The sequence below is a fragment of the Heloderma suspectum genome, chromosome 2, assembly GCF_057233095.1.
Source record: "Heloderma suspectum isolate Gila_16-S chromosome 2, 16-S_ref, whole genome shotgun sequence".
Classification (NCBI taxonomy): domain Eukaryota; kingdom Metazoa; phylum Chordata; class Lepidosauria; order Squamata; family Helodermatidae; genus Heloderma; species Heloderma suspectum.
The window spans coordinates 316680577-316704568 of record NC_139459.1 but is presented as its reverse complement, the minus strand read 5'-3'; the positions used below and the strand labels follow the sequence as shown (position 1 = coordinate 316704568).

Genomic DNA, 23992 nt, shown 5'->3' with positions numbered 1-23992 from the left:
GTAAGTTTTTTGTAGAGAACAGTATTCAGTCATGTGAGTCAATACCTGCAGTCTGAAGTGGCACAGCCCAGCTTCTAGGCTGTAGTCTCTACATAACAGCATCCATAGATACAAGATCTGCAGTCACAAATAAAGCCTAGTTGATTGACTGGCACAAAGTAAAACTTAATGGAATACTAATGAGAGCCAGTGTTGTGTAGTGGTTAGAGTGTTACGGACTCAGGGGATTCGGGTTCTAGTCCCTACTCGGGTATGAAGCTCCCTGGGTGACTTTGGGCCAGTCACTAACTCTCAGCCTAACCTATCTCACAGGGTTGTTGTGAGGATAAAATGGAGTGGAAGATGCTCATGAAAGCCACCTTGGGTTCCTTGCAAGTGGAAAAAAGGTGGGATATAAATGTAATAAATAAATTAATATATTAGAAACTGGAGGTAGACAAGATGTAAATAATAATAAATGCCTCACTTCAGAGTTGGAAAACCACTTGTAGGATGTTAGACTACAAATGTCCACTCTTTAGAAAGAGAGATCATACTTTAGAACATTTTATGTAGGAAGGTGAGATGAATGGCTTTTCCTTGGCAGGGATCTCAAGATGGTGCCACTGACGTTTGTGTATTCTTTTATATGAAAATATGGTTATATGTTATACTTCCATATGCCAGTGAATCAGGCATAACTGTTCTTTTCACCAAACATATGTACCATGTTAATCAGGAAAATGAACCACAACCATCGATCACCAGATGATAGCCCTAAAGCAAAAAGATTAATTAGACTGAAATGACCCAAGATGAATGTACACAATAACGTATGGGAAAAGCAAAAAGTAGGGTTTTAGTGCCGATAATAGTTTCTTCAGAATTATGGCATTGGCATCAAGAAAACCTTCTTCTCCTTAGCACCACTAATATTTATTTCTTTAAAATATTTATAAACTGCTTAACAAAATTCCTAAGTGGTGTTCAAAGTAAACATCAGTTAAAACACAATGAAATAATAACATATAAACTCAGTGCAATACGGTGGCTGGTAATATACCTAGCTAAAATCATACTGCTGGGAAGGCTTGCATTTCTTCCTTCAAGAATTTATAATATAAACTGTGTTGATATAGATCTAGAAGTATATTGTAATTTCTCCACTCACATTTTCCCTATAAGTGAAAGAGTTGGAGAATATGAGGAGAAATTTTTCAAGCTAGTGTAACTTCTTCCCAGAGAGACCAAGAACAATAAGTAACCATTTCCATGCCATGCTTGTGAACTTCCCATGGGGCATCTGTCTGGCCGTTTTCAGAGACAGAATGCTAAATGAGGTTTTTTGTCCTCATACATCATGATTATTGTGTTCTTAAATGTGTCACCTAAAGGAAATTACCATGTATGTCTCAAGCTAAAATTCAGATTTGATAAGCTTAGCCCCAATATCTGAATCCTTTGTACAAAATATTAACACTAAGGAATTCCTCTACGTTGTATGTAAGAAAAGGTTTCCAAAATTGTATGCACTGCATCTTGAAGGGGTTGCCACAGTGAACGCTCGTTATCAAAGAAGCCTTCCCACAAAGGCTTCCCAGTTCCTCACTGTGTAAAGTGGAGTTGCCCTCAAGTAAATACATGGAGAACTCCTGTAAATGATGCATGTACTATTAATGCATTTCAGCCTCTTGAGGATTCTCTCAAGTCAACGTCCCTTGTAGTTGGCAGTGGTTTCTCAGCTGTTCAAACTGTAAATAATTAATGTTGAGTATTACACTACTTTTACCAAAAAAAGAAAGAAAGAAAAGAAAAGAAAAAGACTTACCTGCATTTCTCCATTACTTTTCAGACACACTATTTTGGAAGATGGAACTCTGAAGATTGCCAATGTTACTAAAGCAGATGCTGGGAGTTACACGTGCATAGCAACAAATCATTTTGGGGCAGCCAGCAGCACTGGAAACCTGGTGGTGAAAGGTAATGGATTTCTTCCCACACAGTTCTAATGCCTCAGCTCTAATGAGGCAGCTCTTTTGTATTTTTAGATCCTGGGAACTTTTAAATATGAAGTAGTTGTTGCTGAAAGAAATAGGCAAGTTAGGCCACAATCCTACACCGACTTACCTGGGAGTAAGCCCCATTGGACTCAGTGGGACTTACCTATGAGTAGACATGCATAAGCTTGTGGTGTAATGTCAGCATCATAGATAATCTTTTCAATGAACCTGGTTTTATTTAAAACTACTGAAATATATACATAGGGGACAGGTAGTTCAGAAAAAATGCAACTGCAGAGTTTGTTATGTTTCCTTATAGCAAAATCCTTGAATTCTCATTTTTCTTTAACCGTACTAATTCCCGACTCCCCCCCTGAAATTAGCATATCCAGGTGTGAAATTCCTTTCTGACCCTAGGGTTGCTGGATAAATTTGAGACAGAATAAAATGAGCTCAGATTTCTAAGAATCCAACCTGCAGAATCCGCTGCGGAGTGACCCCCTCGGGCTGCACGGAGTCCATGGACTTTTGGATGATTTTTTAATGTATATAAATTCGTAGGAAAATATGTAAGTTTCTGCTGAGGAAATGTTGAATGGAATGTGGGACAATACGCTAAATGTTACGTACTAAGGCAAATTATGTAAATACTTAGAATCATAAAATAGTAGGGTTGGAAGGGGCCTACAAGGCCATCGAGTCCAATCCCCTGCTCAGTGCAGGAATCCAAGTCAGAGCATCCCTGACAGATGGCTGTCCAGCCTCATCTTGAACGCCTCCAGTGTGGGAGAGCTCACCACCTCCCTAGGTCATTGGTTCCATTGTCGTATTGCTCTAACAGTCAGAACGTTTTTCCTGATGTTCAGCCGGAATCTGGCTTCCTGTAACTTGAGCCCATTATTCCGTGTCCTGCACTCTGGGATGATGGAGAAGAGATCCTGGACTTCCTCTCTGGGACAACCTTTCAAGGACTTGAAGAGCGCCATCATATCTCCCCTCAGACTTCTCTTCTCAAGGCTAAACATGCCCAGTTCTTTCCGTCTCTCTTCATAGGGCTTTGTTTCCAGTCCCCTGATCATCTTTGTTGCCCTCCTCTGAACCCTCTCCAGTTTGTCTGCATCCCTCTTCAAGTGTGGTGCCCAAAATTGGACACAGTACTCCAGATGAGGCCTAACCAGTGCTGAGTAGAGGGGAACTAGTACTTCCCGGGATTTGGAAGCTATGCTTCTATGAATGCAGCCCAAAAGAGCATTGGCCTCTTTTGCAGCCACGTCACATTGTTGGCTCATATTCAGCTTGTGATCGACAACAATATCAAGATCCTTCTCGCTTGTAGTGTTGTTGAGCCACATATCCCCCATCTTGTAACTGTGCATTTGGTTTCTTTTTCCTAGGTGCAGAACCTGGCATTTATCCCTATTAAATGTCATTCTCTTGTTTTCTGCCCAGCGCTCCAGTCTATCCAGATCACTTTGAATTTTGTTTCTGTCTTCCAAAGTATTAGCTATCCTGCCCAATTTTGTGTCATCGCAAATTTGATCAGCATTCCCTGCACCTCCTCCTCCAAGTCATTCATAAAAATGTTGAAGAGCACTGGGCCCAGGACTGAGCCCTGTGGTACCCCACTCGTTACCTCTCCCCAATGTGAGAAGATCCCATTGATAAGCACTCTTTGAGTCCGATTCTTTAGCCAACTGTGGATCCACCAGATCATTGTTTCATCTAGCCCACTTTGAGGTAGTTTGCTCATCAGGAGATCATGGGGCACTTTGTCGAAAGCTTTGCTGAAGTCGAGGTATATGATGTCTACAGCATTCCCACAGTTCACAAGGGAGGTTACTTGATCAAAAAATGAGATCAGATTCATCTGGCAGGATTTGTTCTTGACAAATCCATGTTGGCTTCGAGTAATCACTGCGTTGTTTTCAAGGTGCTTACAGACTGATTGCTTTATCATCTGCTCCAGAATTTTCCCAGGGATTGATGTCAGACTGACTGTTCTGTAGTTCCCAGGCTCTTCCTTTTTACTCTTTTTGAAGATAGGAACAACATTAGCCCTCCTCCAGTCATCTGGCACTTCACCTGTCCTCCATGATTTCTCAAAGAGAATAGACAGTGGTTCTGAGAGTTCTTCTGCCAGTTCCTTTATTAATCTAGGATGCAGTTCATCTGGCCCTGGAGATTTGAACTCATTCGAAGTAATGAGGTGTTTCCTGACCATATGCCTATCGCTCTCAAGCTGCAATCCTGCCCCTGCAGCCTGTACTTCGCCTTTGCCAGGGGGGTCATAGACCCTCTTTTGGGAGAAGACTGAGCCAAAGTAGGAATTGGGCACCTCTGCCTTTTCTTGGTCATCTGTTATAGTTTTGCCATCCTTATTTAATAGCTGAACAACCATTTCTTTCCTCTGTCTTTTACTATGCACGTAGCTGAAGAAAGCCTTTTTGTTGCTTTTAGCATCCCTCACTAACCTCAGCTTGTTCTCAGCTTTAGCCTACCTGACGCCATCCCTGCAATTCTGTGCTACCTGCCTGTACTCTTCCTTTGTTGCTTGGCCTTCTTTCCACTTCCTATATGTATCCTTTTTTGTTTTCAGGTTATCTCTAAGCTTTATGTGATGCCACATTGGCTTCTTCTGTTGTCTTCCACCTTTTCTTCTTGTTGGAACTGTTTGTAATTGTGCCTTGAGAATTTCCATTGTTAAAAGCTCCCACCCATTTTGGACTCCTTTTCCCGTTAGGGTCACTTGCCATAGAACCTTACTTATCATTGTTCTGAGTTTATTAAAGTCAGCTTTCCTAAAATCCAGGGTATGCATTTGACTACACTTGGCTTTTGCTTCCCTTAGAACCAAGAACTCAACCAGGAACTCAAGTATAACATGGTTGCTTTCCCCTAGAGCTCCTGTAACTGCTACTTTATCCACTAAGTCATCTACGTTGGTTAGGATCAAGTCAAGGATAGCCGATCCTCCAGTTCCTTCCTCTACTTTCTGTCGGAGGAAGTTATCCGCCACACAAGTCAGGAATTTCCTGGAGGAAATTTCCATGTTTTGCAGAATATGTCTCCCAAGAAATATCGGGGAAATTGAAGTCCCCCATTACTACTACATCATGCTTCCTTAAAACATTGGCTATTTGCTTTTCAAAAGTTTCATCCTTGTCTTCTCCTTGATTGGGTGGCCGATAGTAGACTCCGACCACCATGTTCCTTTTATTCTTTGCTCCATTTATTTTCATCCAGATGCTCTCGATGGGGCTACCAAGCTCATCCTCCTGTATTTCTGTGCAGAGATATGTATTTTTCAAATATAGTGCAACCCTATGCTCTTAACATTATTATATAGACATTGAAGATGATGTGCTTCATAGTCTGGCTTTCTTCCTACATGTGTCTGAAGACTATTATTGGGTGTTATTAGAGCTGTTCTCTCCGTTGTGGTGCATGAGCCTTCATCCATTGTTACCCCCAACTTTACATCTCCCTTCCCCGTAGGATTCAGTTTAAAGCCCTCCTGATGAAGTTCTTCATGCTGTGGCCAAACACATTCTTCCCAGACTTTGTGAGGTGCAACCCATCCCTTGCCATCTTCTAGGAAGTATAGCCTGTGGTCCCAGAATCCACATCTCTCGCGCCGGCACCACCTTCATAGCCAGTCATTCACCCGGAGTAATTTTCATTCCCTTTCTATCCCTCTTCAAACTACTGGAAAGATGGATGAGAATACTATCTGGGCTCCAACGTTCTTGATAAGCACTCTTTGAGTCCGATTCTTTAGCCAACTGTGGATCCACTGGATCGTTGTTTCATCTAGCCCACTTTGAGCTAGTGTGCTCATCAGGAGATCATGGGGCACTTTGTCGAAAGCTTTGCTGAAGTCGAGGTATATGATGTCTACAGAATTCCAACGGTCCACAAGGGAGGTTACTTGATCAAAATATGAGATCAGATTCATCTGGCAGGACTTGTTTTTGACAAATCCATGTTGGCTTCGAGTAATCACTGCATTGTTTTCAAGGTGCTTCCAGATGGATTGCTTTATCATCTGCTCCAGAATTTCCCCAGGGACTGATGTCAGACTGACTGGTGTGTAGTTCCCAGGTTCCTCCTTTTTACCCTTTTTGAAGATAGGGACAACATTAGCCCTCCTCCAGTCACCTGGCACTTCCCCCATCCTCCATGATTTCTCAAAGAGAATAGACAGCGGTTCTGAGAGTTCTTCTGCCAGTTCCTTTATTACTCTAGAAGAATTTTCTGCTTCTTGGAATTGTTTGTAATTGTGCCTTGAGAATTTCCTTTTTTAAAAACTCCCACCCATCTTGGACTCCTTTTCTCATTAGAGTCGCTTGCCATGGGACCTTACTGATCATTGTTCTGAGTTTATTAAAATCAGCTTTCCTAAAATCCAAGGTACGGGTTTGAGTACACTCAGCTTTTGCTTCTCTTAGAACCAAGAACTCAAGTGCAACATGGTCGTTTTCCCCCAGAGTTCCTGTAACTGCTACTTTACCCACTAAGTCATCTTTGTTGGTTAGGATCAAGTCAAGGATAGCCGATCCGCTAGTTCCTTCCTCTGCTTTTTGTAGGAGGAAGTTATCCGCCACACAAGTCAGGAATTTCCTGGAGGGGCCATGTTTTGCAGAATTTGTCTCCCAACGAATATCGGGGAAATTGAAGTCCCCCAGTACTACTACATCATGCTTCCTTAAAACATTGGCTATTTGCTTTTCAAAGGTTTCATCCTCCTCCTTGATTGGGTGGCTGGTAGTAGACTCTGACCACCATGTTCCTTTTATTCTTTGCTCCATTTATTTTCATCCAGATGCTCTCGATGGGGCTACCAAGCTCATCCTCCTGTATTTCTGTGAAGAGATAAGTATTTTTACATTCAGTGCAACTCTGCCTCCCTTTCTGTTCCTCCTGTTGTTTTTGAACAAGTTCTATCCTTCAGTTGCTATATTCCAGTCATGAGAGTCATCCCATCAAGTCTCAGTTACACCTATCAAGTCATAATTTCCCTCTTGTATTAAGAGTTCAAGTCCGTTCTGTTTGTTTCCTATACTCTGTGCATTAGTATATTGACATCGAAGACCATGTGCTTCATAGTCTGGCTTTCTTCCTACATGTTTGTGAAGACTATTATTGGGCGCTATTAGAGCTGTTCTCTCCGTTGCGGTGCATGAGCCTTCGTCCCTTGTTACCCCCAGTACTTACATTACTTACGTAATTGTTTGCATATTTTTCCACATGACGAAAAAAAATTGCATCTGTCGGTGGGCGCACGACAGAACAAAAGGCACCTGACAGACAGAGCAGATTTTACACAGTCCATACATCCCTATCTGACTCTACATGAAACTGTGCTAAAATGAAAAATGAGCCAGTAAAAACAAATAGCTAAATACAAGCATGGTCACAAAATGGCTTCAAGGCTTGCAAAATGCTCAGTTCAGTGTCCTCTTGCAAATTACCTAACACAAAATGTGTACTTTTAGGCATGAAATCTCTTAATTCAAATGTATTGTTCCATTCATATTAGAGATTTTAGATTCACATTTGTTCTATATGTCTAACTTATATGTTTACTTTAGTTATTATTCTTTTGTAGCATAGGATTCTTACCTTTTGCCTAAACTAATAGGAGTTTTTTTCCACCACCATCCCTTGTACTCCTAGCTCCCGCATCCAGAATGTTTGCTTTGCTTACATGCCCAAGCAGGGACTCAATCTGTGGTGTCCTACTGGCAGAGTTGTGCCTGGCAGTACTGGGTCTCCTGGGACAAGCTGAGGCCAGGTGCTAACCACGTGGCCTCATGCTGGTCTCCTTGGTCAGTATCATGTGGTGGCATTGGGTGGAGTGTTCTTGGATAGACTAGTGGAAAAAATTCCATTTGAAGTGTTCGAAAGCAATAAAAGAAGTTGGTGCTCAAACTCAGTCTTCAATGAGCTGTCCTCCCCTGCTAGCCCAGGTGATTGGGGTTCTGGCTATTCCTTGGTTTTGTCTAGGCCTTGGACTGGTACCGAGTAGCCTGGTTTTTTTCACCTTCCTCAGAGTGACCCTGGTTTTTTCTGGGTTCAGGACATTGCTTTTTGGTGCAGTATTGATGTTTAAAATGGCACTTTGCTTTAGGCCAGGATATGGACTTTGGAGTAATCAGATATGGAAATCTGGCAGTAAACCTGCTCATTACAAAGCTGGGTGTCAGGATGTGGGTGATTCACCTGGAATTGAGTATGCTGTTCCCACAAAAAAATGGTCAAGGCATAGAGACCCACCTGTGTCAGCCGCTGTCCTTCAGTTTCCCCGGATTTTCACAGGAGTTTGGCCAGGATAGCTACCTCCCAGCAATGGAGAAGCTTATTTCCTCACACTCCAGTGATGCGCTCAGGGAAGGACTGTGACCTGATGTCCAGGGCACCACTCAGCAGAGTGAGTAGAATCCCCCTCCCCCTCAGGCCATCTCAAGGTATTTATTTACTCTCATCCCAGGTGAGGTACAATTTTGGTCCCTCCCCCCCCCCCCATCACAAGGCAGCAGGAAAGTAGATAATGGCTTCTTTTCTCTTACAAAAACTTTTTACAGAGGTTGTCAGAGCAAAGCTCCAGTATACCCAACAACGTCTGTCCCAGTTTGGGGGCAAGGGGAGAAGTTGTGGGACAGGGTAGGAAAAGGGAATTGTTTGTTCCCTTCCTCCCAGACTTCTCGCAAAGTCTTCTGCAGGAGCAGGTGTTGGTGGCTGTGGTGGCAGGGGCCTCCAAATGACCTCCAGGCAGGTAGTAATAATGGCCAGACAAGGCTTGGCAACTGTAAAGAGTAAAGGAAACTGCTGCATCATCCAGTCCAGCCTGCAGCTGGGTGCCATTTTAAATTGTGAGACTGGCAGGAAGCCGAACCAATCAGACACTGCTTTGAGGACACACAGCCAACAAGGGCTCTGGAACAGCAAGGGGTCAGGCCTCAAACCACTCCATTGGCTGTGCACCCCCCAAAAATAGTGAGCTGATTGGGTCAGCTCACTGCCTCTCACACTAGGGAAAATATTGTGATTTAAAATGGCACGTGGTTGCAGCCTGGAGTGGCCAATGCAACACTTTACTGTGTGCCATGCTATTGCTGCTGCCAGCCTGGGGGTCATTTGGCACTCTGGATCTCTTGGCATCCTAGGCAACTGCCCCCTTTCCCGCTTAGAAATTCCCCCTCCCCACCATGCAGTAGATAAATATTTATTGCATTTGTAAATAAGTGCTATACTACACAGTACCATGTAAAGTTGCCCCCTGAAAAACTATTAGGTCCATAGGGGCATCCCCATAAGATTATATCCAGAATCTAAACTGCCATCCTCACATGTCAAACTATCTGTAAGGGTAATATTGTTTTGATCTGTTCATTCACTCAGCTCCGCCTTATTTGCTCTTTTATTTCTCTACCCTATGAAGCATGACTGATGCTGCTGCCACACACATATGCAGTTTTGGTGCCTACTGAAGGTGCTTATTGGGTAGTGCCCATGCCAAGTAACACCCCCTCTCTCCATCTAACACAACACGTGGAGCAGCTCTGGAACTATTTTTATTTAAAACTTCTGTCTTGGCACACAAAAAGATGGATGTAGTTTCACTGTTTTATTGTCCTTACATTATCACCTGCTTTTCTTCCAAAGGGTTCATGATGACTTCCAAAGCTATGTGCAAATGGCCTCTTGAAATTCTCCACCCTATTTGTGGGCAGTAAATTGGGGAGCACAATTCCACTGAATTTCTCTAAAGAGAGGAGAAATTCTCCAACAGTTTCTTACAGGTAGGGCTCACCATTGGTAGGCGTTGTCGCACAGCTACTTTCTTCCTAATGTTGGCAGTTTGGCTCCCATTTTGCTTCCTTAACCATGCCCCGCACTAAGTGTCATCCCAGGGCATTGTGTGGGTGTGGGTGTGTGTGGGTGGCTGGGTGGGTGGGTGGCTGGCTGGGTGGGTGGCTGGCTGGAAGGCAGCCACCACCCAAAAAATGTTGAAGAACATTTGGAGAAAATTCTCCAAAATGGCCTGTTATTTCTAGGCGGGTAAGAAAAGAAAAATCTCAGACATTTTCTGAGAAAAATGTGTTGTGAGAAATTTTAGCTCAGCTCCAGTTGTCATTCTTTAGGGCTCAGCACCTTCTCCAGGATCTTCCAAATGTTAAATTTCTGAGGAGTGATTGTGGATACATCTTGGGCTTCTTCACACGGAGCTTTCATCCTGCTATTGAGATTGCTCACTCACATAAGTTTGTGGGCCGTTTAGATGACGCCATTAACTTCCAGGGCATCCCCTTCACTAAATAACCTTTATTCCATTCTTAAATAGATCAGAGGTAATGAGCTATCAAAGTACCCCGCTTGTGTTCTGTTTGAGTTCCCTCCATGAAAAAGGAAAAGCTGCAAGAAGAGGAGCTAGACGATTGAAACGTATGGAAGACTCAGATAAGGGGGAGGAGGAGGAGGGGGAGGGGAGGAGGAAGCACGTGTAAAGGGAGTCCCTTGTGATCCTGCAGTTAAAACGGAAGCAGAAAGGCCCCTTTTAAATGCAGGATTTTAGGCTGGTGTCAAGATGCTCCTCGTCTCCAATTCAGATGCTTATAATGCCACAACTTCCTTGAAAACCCTGTAACAGGTGTGAGGGGGCAGTGTTGTGTCCAGCTCCAGGGAAGAGGTGGAGCTAGTGCTGTGCCACAATCTGTTCTCCAATATCCTGAAAGTTTTCTTCCCCCATGAAAGAGTCCTCCATTCTTCTGCCTTATTCTCAGGGCTTTATTATTGATTTTGAATTTACTTTGGTGGAGTTTTTGAGCTTACCTAATCTCTGCGAGGTAGCTGAGGGTGCTGCGTGCATTTTTCCTTTCTATTACACATCTCTCCATTGCTCTGCAGCCTCCCAGGCTGCCTGCGCTTCCTGATCTGAAAAAGCTCTATGGGAGGAATTATTTCATGAAGTCTTCCTCTGGGCATGCAGGAAGTGAGGGAGGAGGCTACAAGGCTGCTGGAGAGGACTGTATAATGGAAGACAGGATACTTGTGCTCACTCCATGGTCACCTCATAAGTAAGGTAAGCACAAGAACCCCAATCCCAACCCATGAGATTTTCTCTGAAATCTTCTCCTTTAATTTTTTTTTCAAAAGCAATTTCTTTTCTAATAAATTGAATGAGAATGGTCGAAAAAAATGTGGAAGAATTTTTCGGAACAGCACTGATGACTGCTGTCTAGTGTCCAGATCTGGTCCTCCATCCAGGCAATTAGCTTGCAGGGTCAGACCTGCTTAGTCTCAGCAACAAAACTCCATCACGTACCTTCAGCCTTTGGGCACATCTCTCTACATATGCACTTGTGTAGCACTTTACAGATAGAGGTGTAAAGTTTTCTTTATGAGAGCAGCTAAGCAAAAGCTGCATGTGGCTTAATCAGTTTCACCAATTCATTGATTTTTATGGAACTACGGAAAGGAGCTACAATTAGAAAAACCTAGTGAGCGTGCTTTTTTCCCATCTCCTGCTGCGAGGCTTCCCCTTTTCTTCCCTCCTCCATTACACTGATACATTGATCAAGCTACTGATGCTGGGGCAGGGATTGTGCTATTACAGTAACAAGAGGCACACTGCTTCTGTGCTCTTCAGAAATAATTACCAAAGGCTGCAATTTGGTACACAGTTGAACTGGTTTAGGATTGTAGCCTTAGTAGGCAAAAGTGCTGTACAATGGATAATAGTGCAATACAAGCATTGAGTTTATGACTGAGCAAAACCTTAAGCTCATGTCCAAGTCCAGTAGAACAATCCTACGTCTGTTGAGCAATACTGGCTCTCTGACTGTCCGAATACTGTGGGTTCTTAGTCTTGGCATCTGAGATTGTGTTTAAAAATCCTTCAAAGTGCTGCAGTATAGTTTGTCATGTTCAAAGAAAATTAGTAACTTATTCTTGTTGCCCTTGCAAAACCAGTCTTATTTTCCCCAAGATATAATCAGTGCATAATTTAATACCATTAGTCATTGTTCATTTTTAAAAAAAATGTATCTCATGGCTCTGTAATGTATGCCCAGAAATCTCTATCACCAAATTAAATATAATAATAAAATGTTGGCAATAACATTTGGTGTTGTAATTTGTTGGATGTGCTGACACTGACAAATGTTTTAAATTAAATTATGCACTTTTTATAAGTCGTCTTGCATCTGATGAATTCTTTTACGCAACAGACATATAGATTATAACACTGATAAGCACTTTCTGTCTCCATTTCATTTGTGTGTGTGGGGGGGGTTGTATGTGTGGAGTCCTCTATTTGAAAATAGATCAAAATAGATTGATTTATTGCTTTGTAATCAGTCACAGCAAGCTAACCCTGTCAGTTTAGTTCTGCCAAACACCAACAAAGATGAATAGCCCCAGTCTGCAGTCTTTCCTAGCCACTATTTGTACAGAGGCTACTTCAAGTGGTTTCCTACATAGTTAAGTGACAGTTCTTATCACCTGTGAGAATGAAGCAAACAAGGCTGGAGTTCAGAAACCTGATTTAAAAAAGCAGCTCCATGTGGCATAATCCAAGTCATATTTACATCTTGTATTTGTATGTGTGTGTATACACGCACATACTAATGCATATATGTATTCATATTTGAAGATGTATTACAAAAGAAAAGAGATTCCACTTCTATTGCTGTAATTTTTTAATTTTATTTTTTAGCGATCTCCAGTGGACAAATAAAGACATACTGTAACCTATTTAAAAAACACACACACACACCTGGATCTCTGTTGGCCCCTTGGCAGTTTTGCTCTACTTTGCTTTTTACTTGATTCCCTCTGAGATGCCCTATCACAACAACAAATCTATTTCAGGTGACTGGGGAATCTCTTCTTTGGTCTTTAGTATAAAGAAATATTGGCATATTGGTCCTGTAGTTGTACAAGCAATACACAGACTGTTGGGAAATGTGAGTTTTCTGCACCTTTGCAATATTAGGGCCCACTAAATTGACATTATAGAGTCTGGCTGACATCAGACTTGCCATTACTTGTGCAGGAGCCTGTTTCCTACCAAGTGCAATAGTTGATATATACTTCACTTCATGGCTTGATCACATGGCTTAAGATTTCCTTCACATTGCGATAAGGTCAAGGGATATTAGAAACTACTTTTATTTCCCCCAGTGCTTAGCTCTGACTCAATCCCATTAGTATTAATGTGAGCTACATGTGTGCATGAAGCGGAGAATATACCCATAGGGCTGAGGCATGGATATTAACTGCAACCTGAGAATCAGCGTTAAAATCTGTCCCATAATGAAAAATATAAAATGCAGAAAACTGTTGTGAACTCTAGATGAACTGTGAAAGTACTCTGTTTTACATGGATATGTCTGAGAGTCTATGTATATTAGATTGGGTAGAACCAATGGAATGATGATGGGTGCCTCATTCTAATTTAGTTTTGTGGTCTACAAAAGAACTGATTTATCAGATGAAGATTTCTCTGATGATAAGATATCTTTTGTGATTTCGTCATATTTAATTGATTAAAATGTTATGAAGATAATTCATCAGAAAACATTTTTTATCTTAACTTTCGATGTTCTTCCATTAACAATGGGACATTAAGGGGATATCATATCTAACTCTAAATACAAAGAAGCGTAAACAAATCCCTTTCTGGCAAACAACCAGAAATATATTCAACGATTAAAAAAACAAAAAACTGCCTATTTAAGACCCCAGAGTGAAGGCTATCTCATGTTGGCTCAAGTTCCACAAAGCCACAAAATGGGAAGCTATGTCTAGTACCTTAACTGACATGCCCCATGATCAGTGATGACATTGTACAATGTCACAAATTGTGCTTGCTTACCCTCCAAGCACCCACACTCTTCCTTGGTCTTTCAGGCCCAAATACAGATGGGAAGGATGGAGTGCCTGAGACCAGCAAAGATGCCCCATGTTGTCCTTGTCCTCTATTGCCTTATGAAGGATCTGAGCCTTACTATCACTGTGACTTGACTCACACCAGTTTGTTGCTTACATCAGTAGCTGGCAGGATGGGTTAAATGGTGAGAGGGAGCCCTCTTCTAGCAGTAAGGCTGGATGCTTCATATGGCAATACAAGACCAGGACAACATGGGGCATCTTTGCTGACCAAGGAAAAGTGTGAGTGCATAGGGGGTAAGTTGTAAGCAAGCACAATTTGTGATATTGCACAACATTATCACTGATCACGGGGAACATCAGTTAAGGCATCAACCTTAGCTTCTAATGTCCTGGATTTGTGGAGCTTGAGCCAACATGAGACCTTAACTCTGGTCCTAAACCGGTAGGGTGTTGTTGTTTTTTATCATTGAATGTCCCTTGTTTTTGAAAAGGAAATTTATAATTTCAGTGTTAGCAGTGCTACCCTCTCCCCAGTGTATTTGAAATGGCTTTCTTGCAAGTTTACCTATGTGGTAAATGGGATTAACTAATAGTAATCATGATTTTATTTCAAGCATCAGGATTCTAAAATCTAGAGGAGAACTTCCATGGATAGAGGAAGCTGTCCTCTGCAAGACACCCTCCACATGTAGAAAGCAATGATAACGGCAAGGGAGGAGGTGAAGCTAGCAAACTCATCCCTGCTTCTCTTCCTTGCATTTAGAGCTTACACACAGTGACAACAACTTACTAGAGCTAGATTCTCATGGCCATTTCAGTGACCCTACATAGATCCTTGCATGCCCTTTTCCTACCACACAGAAAGTTAAAGCAAGTATCTGGGCCCTTGCACTGCATTTCTGCTTTCAGAAAAGTGGTGTGAAGCCCTGATACTTCTGCTCCCCCACATGTGCATTCCATCCCCACTCCTCCCAAATTCTCTTGAGGGTCCAATTGCATGTTACTTTAAAGATAGAGCTAGGCTTTTTTTCCCCTTTTTTTATTCAGAAGTAAGCTCATCAAACCTCATATGGACCAGGACCCTAAAATAGCGGGCAGGGGGCTTTAACACTTTGTCCTATGCCTGCAATTTACATTACAACTGGAGGCCCTTTTCACAGTGTAAATTGGAGGCATGGGGGCCTGATCCAGATTGGGAGCACAGCTGAGGGGTGAGGGGCAAAGGATTATAGTCTCCCTCCCACATGCTAGGGTCCCAGTTTGTGTAGCAGCATGTAGTCTCTCACCCTGTGAGGTCATATCCCATAACTAAAGGAATAGGCCCTGCATATAGAAGCCTTCTGCAATAGAATTCCTCTAAAAATCTTACAGAACTGGCAGCATTCTAACTTCAGCGTGAAACTGAGCATACCCAACTTAACTTTACCTGTAGTTGGTCCCATAGGCTTTCATGGGGCAGAAAAACCTTAATAATATTTCACCTGCTGCTCAGAACTTCACCAAACCAATGAACAGCACACCTCCTCAATAAACCTGAGTAACATAAGCAGTTTTCATCAACATTTGAAAGAAATATATGATATGTTGAGCCAAGCTTGGGGTAAAAAGGACAAATGTATCAATTTTCAGCACTTTTTAACATGCTGTACATCTGGCAGTGTGTATCGGATCAGTTTGAAAGTTTGCACAATTGTAAACCTCATCAGGTAGATTATGGCTGCCAAGTTAAAAGTTATTCGCTCAACAGGTGTCACTTTTAGAAGCAATAGAATGTTGAGGCATATGCAGTACCTTTTTTGTGACTCATCTTAACTAAAGGGGCACTCCTGTGCCCCTTCAATAAGTATTTGTGTTCTGCATGAGCCTTTAAAAAATAAAGAAGTATTGAAAGGAACTCTTCTGTTATTTTTAATATGATTTTGGCAGGAACTGTGAAATTCAGTAGTTTATCTAATCACATTTTGGGATTGTTGCTAAATTTTGAAAGATGTTTTCAATAAAATTCTGATAAGAGCAACGAATGATTTTTCCTGAGTATTAAATTACAAGAAAATGCATTTGACAAGAAAAGGGGCTAATAAGCAACCATTATGAGGTGATGTGTAGAACACAAGCTGTGTTTACACAGAGCATATAAAAATTAATTTGTCTGTCATATTCCATTTTTACAATACCTCAGGCAAAGTGTTCCAATTCTTCCATGACATTAAAAAAAAAACCCTTACAACTACGTGGTTTACATGAAAAACAATGTAAGAATGATTAGATGTGTGCTCTTGAATGCCTGCTAAGTTGTTCTTTATAAAGTCATAAATACAGTGACAGATGGGAACAAGAAGACTAATTTAAACTGATTGGAATACATTATTTGATAGAGACCATATAAGAAAGTATGTTGGGCTAAAACAGCAATTGATTTCCATCTGATTCCATGATTTCCAACTGCAAAATAATTGTCATCATGGTTCAATTCTAGGTAGCAATGTAGTAGTAAATCCTGAAGGGCTGACACTCAGTCCCCATAGCCATGCCCCCAAGGAGAGTCCAAAAATGCAGGCAGCTGTGTTGATCCATGTCAACAAAACAATTCAGTTTTCATCTGCTCCAAGCAGGTAGTCTGTAAAGCTAATGGGTCTTAGTTGGCCATTCAGGACCAGGTCACCCCAAAATACTTAACATTAGAGGAAAGAACAAAATATTATTGCTGGGAAAATTCCTCTCCCCCCCCCCCGCCCACCCACCAGCTACACTTAGGATTGCAGCTGAGCTCAGAGGGAAAGGGAATTCTGTGGTGGCCGGGTGAGGGGGGGATGACACCAGGGACATTTTTAACCAGCATCCCTGCTGATTAAAAAAAAGTGCCAGCGTCACATCCCTGCGAGTCCTGGCTCCACTACACCACTGCCTTTAGAACTTGTTTCTTTAGAATGAAAAAGCCCATTTTCACTACTGCATTCTAGTAGGATCCTCTTCTTTTGTGACAACCTCTATAGCTACTTAGAAGACTACAGAGGGGCTTGTATTGCATGCCCAGGTCTATTTTAGTTCCTTTCCCTGAACCTCCTGTAATGGCCTCTCTAAGGGTGCTTCCAGACAGAGGCTCCTAGTCCTGTTAATGAAAGCTTTGTCTAGAAGCACTCAGACCCCCATGGTGTGTCTCTGGTGAGCAGTTTGATCCTCAGGTCTGTATTTGTTGCTTTATTTTCTCAGATGTCTATCCAGATACAGCCATGTTATGTTGCCAGGCAGGGTCTCACCTTAGCCAATTGGTCTACACATTCCCCCTTGAAATTGGTTTGGTCAGATGCTCCCTATTGTCAGTCAGCATCTTCTGCCACACTCTGCTGCCTAAGAATCCCTTCTGGAATTAATGGCGAGGCAGGAAAATAGTTTCCATCTCAGGACAAGCTCAGTGAATATCTCCTGTGTCATAGGATAGATACAGACTGGTGCAGAGAATTTACAGGTCACACGGAGTTTGATCAGTGAAAGGAATAATCCAGGACTAAGAGGAATTTCCCTTTCTAGATCCCACTTTTCATAAGCATAGTGAAAGCAAAGGGGATAATTCTTACTGATGCAGGACTTCACTTATATTTTTGTAACAGGCATGAAAAAACAACGTTTGTAAGTCTGGACCATTGGGCTTTTGATCCATTATTTTACTCATCCTCATCATTGTTGCTATTCCATCAATGCACATGGAACTTTACAAAATAACAACAATAAAAGAGGATTCCTGCCCCAAGAAACATACAGAGTAGATTTTCACAATGGGGGAAATAGTAAAGGGAGGGAATGGAGGGGAAAACAGAAGCAGGGGTAACTGAACGAATTTACAGGATTTAATTTATAGACAGCAGTTCCCTTTCCACATCACTTCATAGGTGTTTCTGACATTTTTAGTGTGGCTTGTGAGATGTATTTTGTCACTTTTTTTAGTGCATGGGGATCATGGCCAATGTATTCCAGTTCAAGGTATAAAACATATATGGGCTAGACAGTATTTTATTTTATAATCACATGTTATGATAATATTAAAGTACATTAATATATGCAACATGCATATTATTGCCACGCAACCTCAATCACACACATATGTAAACTCACGTACAATGACAAAGACAGGAATGAAGGGACCTTTACCAGAGGTATGGCACTCGCACAAGAGATTTATACACCGCATTTCAACAAAGTGGGGAAAGTGTGGGAAAATGCCTCAAACAACCATTCAAGTCCAGAGTTATAGGCTTTATTTTTAACACACATATACTCACAAGAAAAATGGTTTGGTTAGCATATATCCCCTAACGCAGGGACCAGTTCTAGTAGGTCCAATATAGAGACAGAGAAAGATGGAAACTGGGGGAGTTAATGTTTGCAAATAAGGAGGGGAAGGAAGCAAGGTTATGGAAATGGCAAGGCAGGGGTCGGGAAAGTTTGGGTGCTGGTGAAAATGGTGGGCCACAGGGGCAAAATGGATAGATTAGTTGAGAAAAGGAAAAGAAATAGAGCATAAGCAGTTATAACTACCTGGCTTTAGAGTAAGGGGAACACAAAGGACCTCACTTTCTGGTTGGTCACGGATAGTTGGAAAAATACAGTGGGCGTAGGCTACTTTCAGGCTCCTCAGCTTACAATTTAAAATAGGGCGAAAGCCCCAAGCTTCTGAAGCACTATTGAGTACCATATTGCCCAGAGACAGCCAATGAATGATATCTCCTCAGGTGGTTCTGACACATCAGTGATGATGGTGAGATCAAATGGAGGCTTAGCCGTTATTAGGGACCCCAGAACCCTCACAACTTAGTAGAAAAATAGAACTTTAAAATGAGAGCCTTGAAAATGGGGCTTCTTTTTAGATCCTGGTTACACTAAAGAAAATATTAAACATGGAGAGACACAAGGGACTTGGGGAGACGAAGAAAGGAAGGAAGCTAGCTAGCTATAAAGTTCCCCAAAATATATATTCTTTAAGTTAGCTAAAATGCTTGTATTTGGCCTAAGATGTGATAGCAAATTCCACAGCGCTCTAGATTGAGAGACAGCATACAAAGGGTGCAGTCCCCTGCAAGGCACCAAAAATTCAAGTATGGAGCTCACAGATTACACTGCATTATGTATGGAACTCAGATTTTGACTCAACAGGCACTTTACCAGGGGTAAAGCATTCTCTTTGGATATACAAAGCAACATGGATCTCTCTCTCTCAACAAATTTATTTATTTTATTTTTATTTTATTTATCACATAGCTGAAGCTCTTGGCAACAAGCTGTTCAAGGTAAGACATGGAGAACTTGGTATGAGAGTGGAGTGGGGGATAGGACTAGGAAAGGAACATGAGACCAAGCAAACCTGGGGTTAATCTTAGAGCAGAGCCCAAACCCACATACATGATAGGTGTCCAAGCAAAAGGAAAGACCAATTGGTGCCCAAAGTCAAGGACAGTTATAGTCTTCAAAACAAAGTGTACAAAGGGCTCAGTGGTTCTGAAGTTGGAGTTCATATGGGACAGAACAAAGGCAATGATGGTTTGACTCTGGGAAATGAAAAGAAACCTCAAGGAAAAGAACTTTCCTTGCTTCTTGATTGACTTAGAGGCGCTAGCTGACTGTGCAGTGCAGGAGCCCTGCTATAGGAGATAATTAGCTACTGGTATGTAAAACAAAAGGCATCACAAGGGGTGATATGTAAATCTTCTGACTGTCTGGTAAGTGGGAATGCTTCAGAATTGGGCCATATTTTCCAATATGTGGGGGCAAAACACCACCAAAATCCAAGCGGCACATATTTGAATTAGGCTGCACAACATACAAATCCTGAGTTACAGCAATTTTACTTTGCCAGGGGATTTCATAAAGTTTTACACAAGGAATTTGTAGTGTGGGGCAGAGAGCTGCTAAAGGGGAAAAAATCCAGAAAAACCCTCAGTATGTGCAGTTGTTATTTCTTGTACACATATTCAGATCTTTTCTTTTAACTTGATAGTGACATGACTACTGCAATGTGTTTTATCTTTTTATCTTTATATTATTTTTTAAAAAAAGAAGACCCACAACAGCAAGAATGTGTGGGCAGCTCTGAAATCTCAAGTGGGGCAACTTTGGTGAACACTGGTGATTATTTTGAAGTCCTGGAGACCACAGTACCTGTGAGAATATACAATAAATAAACCCAGGTATACAAATGCTTTCAATGCACATTATTTTACTAATTCCCATTTAAATGTGCAGTGGAGCTTATGTAAAATTGGTGTCATATGCTCCCAGCAGCTAGCCCCAGGCCAGAGTTATGCTGCCACATTCCAGTCCAGTTGAAGCCTCAACTGTCTTAAAGAACAGTGCCCAAGTATACATAAACTTGGGCACTGTTCTTTAAGACAGTTGAGGCTTCAGCTGGACTGGAATGTAGCAGCATAACTCTGGCCTGGGGCTAGCTGCTGGGAGCATATGGCACCAATTTTACATAAGCTCCACTGCACATTTAAATGGGAATTAGTAAAATAATGTGCATCACAAGCAATTATTATTATTATTATTATTAAATTTATTAATCGCCCATCTGGCTGGTCACCCAGCCACTCTGGGCGATGTACAACATACAACAAAAACAGTTCAAAACAATAAAATTCTACAATAAAAACATTTTCTAAAATACCCTAACCCACCCCAAATGCCTGCCTGAACAACAACGTTTTTAATGCATGACGGAAGCTCATTAAAGAGGGGGCATGATGGAGTTCCCTAGGGAGGGAGTTCCACAGAGTGGGGGCCACCACAGAAAAGGCCCTCTCCCTCGTCCCCACCAGTCTAGCTGTCCTGGCTGATGGGACAGAGAGAAGGCCATCCAAGGCTGATCTTGTTAAGCAGCCTGTCTGGTGCTGCTGGAGGCGCTCCTTAAGATAGGCTGGGCCGGAACCATATAGGGTTTTAAAGGGCAAAACCAACACCTTGAATTTGGCCCGGAAAACAACTGGTAACCAGTGCAACTCCTTCAGCACTGGAGTGATGTGATCTCGCCGGCGGCTGCCTTTAATCAGGCGAGCCGCCGCGTTCTGTACCAGCTGCAGTTTCCGAACCGTCTTCAAGGGTAACCCCACGTAGAGCGCATTACAGTAGTCTAAACGAGAGGAGACCAGGGCATGTACTACCGATGGGAGCAGATGGTCGGGAAGGAAGGGGCGCAGCCACCGTATCAGATGGAGTTGATACAGCGCTGTCCGGCTCACAGCTGACACCTGAGCCTCCATGGACAGCTGGGAGTCCAAAATGACCCCCAGGCTGCAGACCTGGTCTTTCAAGGGTAGCCGTACCCCATTCAACACCAGGTCAACATCCCCCAGCCTCCTCTTGTCTCCCACCAAAAGTACCTCGGTCTTGTCAGGGTTCAGCTTCAGCCTATTCCTCCCCATCCATCCACTCACCGTCTCCAGACATTTGGACAGGGATTCTACAGCCAACCTTGGTGAAGATTTAAACAAGAGGTAGAGCTGCGTGTCATCCGCATATTGATGACACTGCACCCCAAACCTCCTGATGATAGCCCCCAGCGGCTTCACATAGATGTTAAATAGTATCGGGGAGAGGATGGAACCCTGTGGCACCCCACAAGTAAGTGGCCACGGGTCTGAAACCTCCTCTCCCAGTGCTACCCTCTGGTACCTGCCGGAGAGGAAGGACCGGAACCACCGCAATACGGTGTCCCCAATGCCCAACCCCTCCAGGCGGTCCAGGAGGATACCGTGGTCAACGGTATCGAAAGCCGCTGAGAGGTCGAGGAGAACAAGGAAGGAGCATTCACCCCTATCCAGAGCCCTCCTCATATCATCTACCAAGGCGACCAAGGCCGTTTCTGTCCCATGCCCAGGCCTGAAGCCCGACTGAAATGGGTCTAGATAATCAGTTTCTTCCAAGTGTGCTTTCAACTGCACCGCCACCACCCGCTCAATCACCTTGCCCAAAAATGGCAGATTTGAGACTGGGCAAAAGTTGTTCAAAACTTGAGGATCCAAGGAGGGCTTCTTTAAGAGCGGTCTTATCACTGCCTCCTTGAGGGCTGATGGCATCACTCCTTCCTCAAGGGAGGCGTTCACCACCGCCTTGATCCCCTCACCCAGTCTCTCTCTGCAGCTCATAATGAGCCAAGATGGGCAAGGATCAAGTAAGCAGGTGGTCGGCCATACCGATGAAAGCACCTTGTCCACTTCATCAGGAGGAAGAAGCTGGAACCGATCCCACAAAACCGGTTTGCCACAGGCCGCCTCTTGCTCACTAACTGTATCCACAGCGTGCAGAGTAACACACCTAATCTGATCAATTTTATCTGCAAAGTGCCTTGCCAAGGCCTCACAGGAGGCCTTAGAATGCTCCAGTATACACTGTATACACGGTATCCAGTATCCTTAGAATGCCCCAGCATTTGTATACCTGGGTTTATTTATTATATATTCTCACAAGTACTGTGGTCTCCAGGACTTCAAAATAGTCACCAGTATACACCAAAGCTGCCCCACTTGAGATTTCAGAGCTGCCCACACATTCTTGCTGTTGTGGGTCTTCTTTTTTTAAAAAAAGATTAATATATTACCCACTCTCACATGGGGCTCCAGAGGTCTTCCATCCAGGTCTATATCTCCTTAGTTTCAGCTAGTAGCAAGTGTTCCCAGGTTATTCAGTGGTTTCCCTTCTACAGCTTCTTTGCTTTAGGACATTGTTTTCATTCGCAGCTGTTCAGCTAATTTTATCTTTCTAATTTTTATCTTGTTATACCTCGCTGTCTTTTTTCCTCCCACTGGCTTCGTCATCAGGTCCACATCAAGTTCCAATTTCTTCTAGCCTTTAATCTTTTCATGATCTTCCCCTTCTATTTCATTCTTTACTGCTGTGTCTACTTCTTGTTCTTTCAGTTTCTCAAGTACTATTTAATGTCCTTGTGGTCTTTCTCTTGTTTGAACCTTTTGTTGGGCTGCTGCCTGTAAAAAGAAATCTTCCTTTTGACATATGCCTTGCCTCTTCCCTTCCATCTTTTAAGAAATTATTTAAAAACTTAGTTCCACCCACCCACTCTTGCATCAGCTTCCTGATATTATTCTATTCTAACTTAACTGGTTTCTCATTTCCCAGTATCTCTACACTCTTTGTTCAAACTTTCCCTTAATTTTGCCCAGGAAGTGTAGTAAAAAATTTCTTTCTTCCATATCTCTTTCCCCTTCGTTCAGACTTTTAATTTAGATTGTAAGATAGTGACTTGTTTATCTTTTATCTAACATCTATAATATTATAAGCACGTTTCAAATATATGATGATGATACGCTCCTACGTTCTAATGAAAGCAATCAGAAGAATGAGTTCTTAGAATTGGTTCATTCCTTTTCTTGGTAAATATATTAGTGTTTAGTGCAGTAGAGATGCTCTTTTGGAACAAGCTGATCGTTCCATTTAATACAGATCTTTCTCTTTCAAAAGGTTTAATGTCAGTTAAACTTTTGAAAATACCAAATTGAAAACAGTGCCATGGGATACAAATAGTTGGTGCTTAGAGAAGTCTGAATGAGGCTGCAATCCTATGGACGCTTACTTGGGAGTAAGTCCCATTTAACACAGTGGGACTAACTTCTGAGTAAACATGCTTAGGATTGTGAACAATAATTATTTAATTTAATTTAGTTATTTCTTACATTTATATCCTGACTTTTCTTCCAAGGAGCCCAAGGCGGTGTACATTTTATCCTCAAAACAACCCTGTGAGGTAGTTTAAGCTGAGAGCCATTAACTGGCCTAAAGTCACCCACTGAGTTTCATGGCCAACTGGAGACTTGAACTCCCCACCCTACCATTCCTCCAATAAACATTTCCTGACCGTATCCAACGAAACATGTATTCATAATATGAGTATTTAGCTTCTTTAAATTTGGAACAGCCATCTTGTTTTGTTGTTATTTTTATTATCCAATTGAAATGGTCTTCTTGAGTACTGATTCAGTGTAATTTAGCATAACACCACAAGCGGATAACAAGAAATATATTGAAGATATCCATCTGGTTTGTGCTGAAAGCCTTGTTCATTTCATTTTCCATGGTTGTCATTGGCCTTACTAATTGCCTCATTACAACTGCTC

At 42.3% G+C, this 23992-nt stretch overlaps 1 protein-coding gene across 1 annotated transcript in view; it reads left to right on the top strand.

The window, feature by feature from the left end:
- The window catches only part of CNTN4 (contactin 4), an 886373-nt gene that overhangs the window by 778573 nt on the left and 83808 nt on the right, over positions 1–23992 (top strand). The window contains exon 13 of the mRNA XM_084840334.1: positions 1832–1959. Within this exon, the coding sequence (XP_084696460.1) occupies positions 1832–1959 (128 nt within the window). The remainder of the gene's footprint in view (positions 1–1831; positions 1960–23992) is intronic.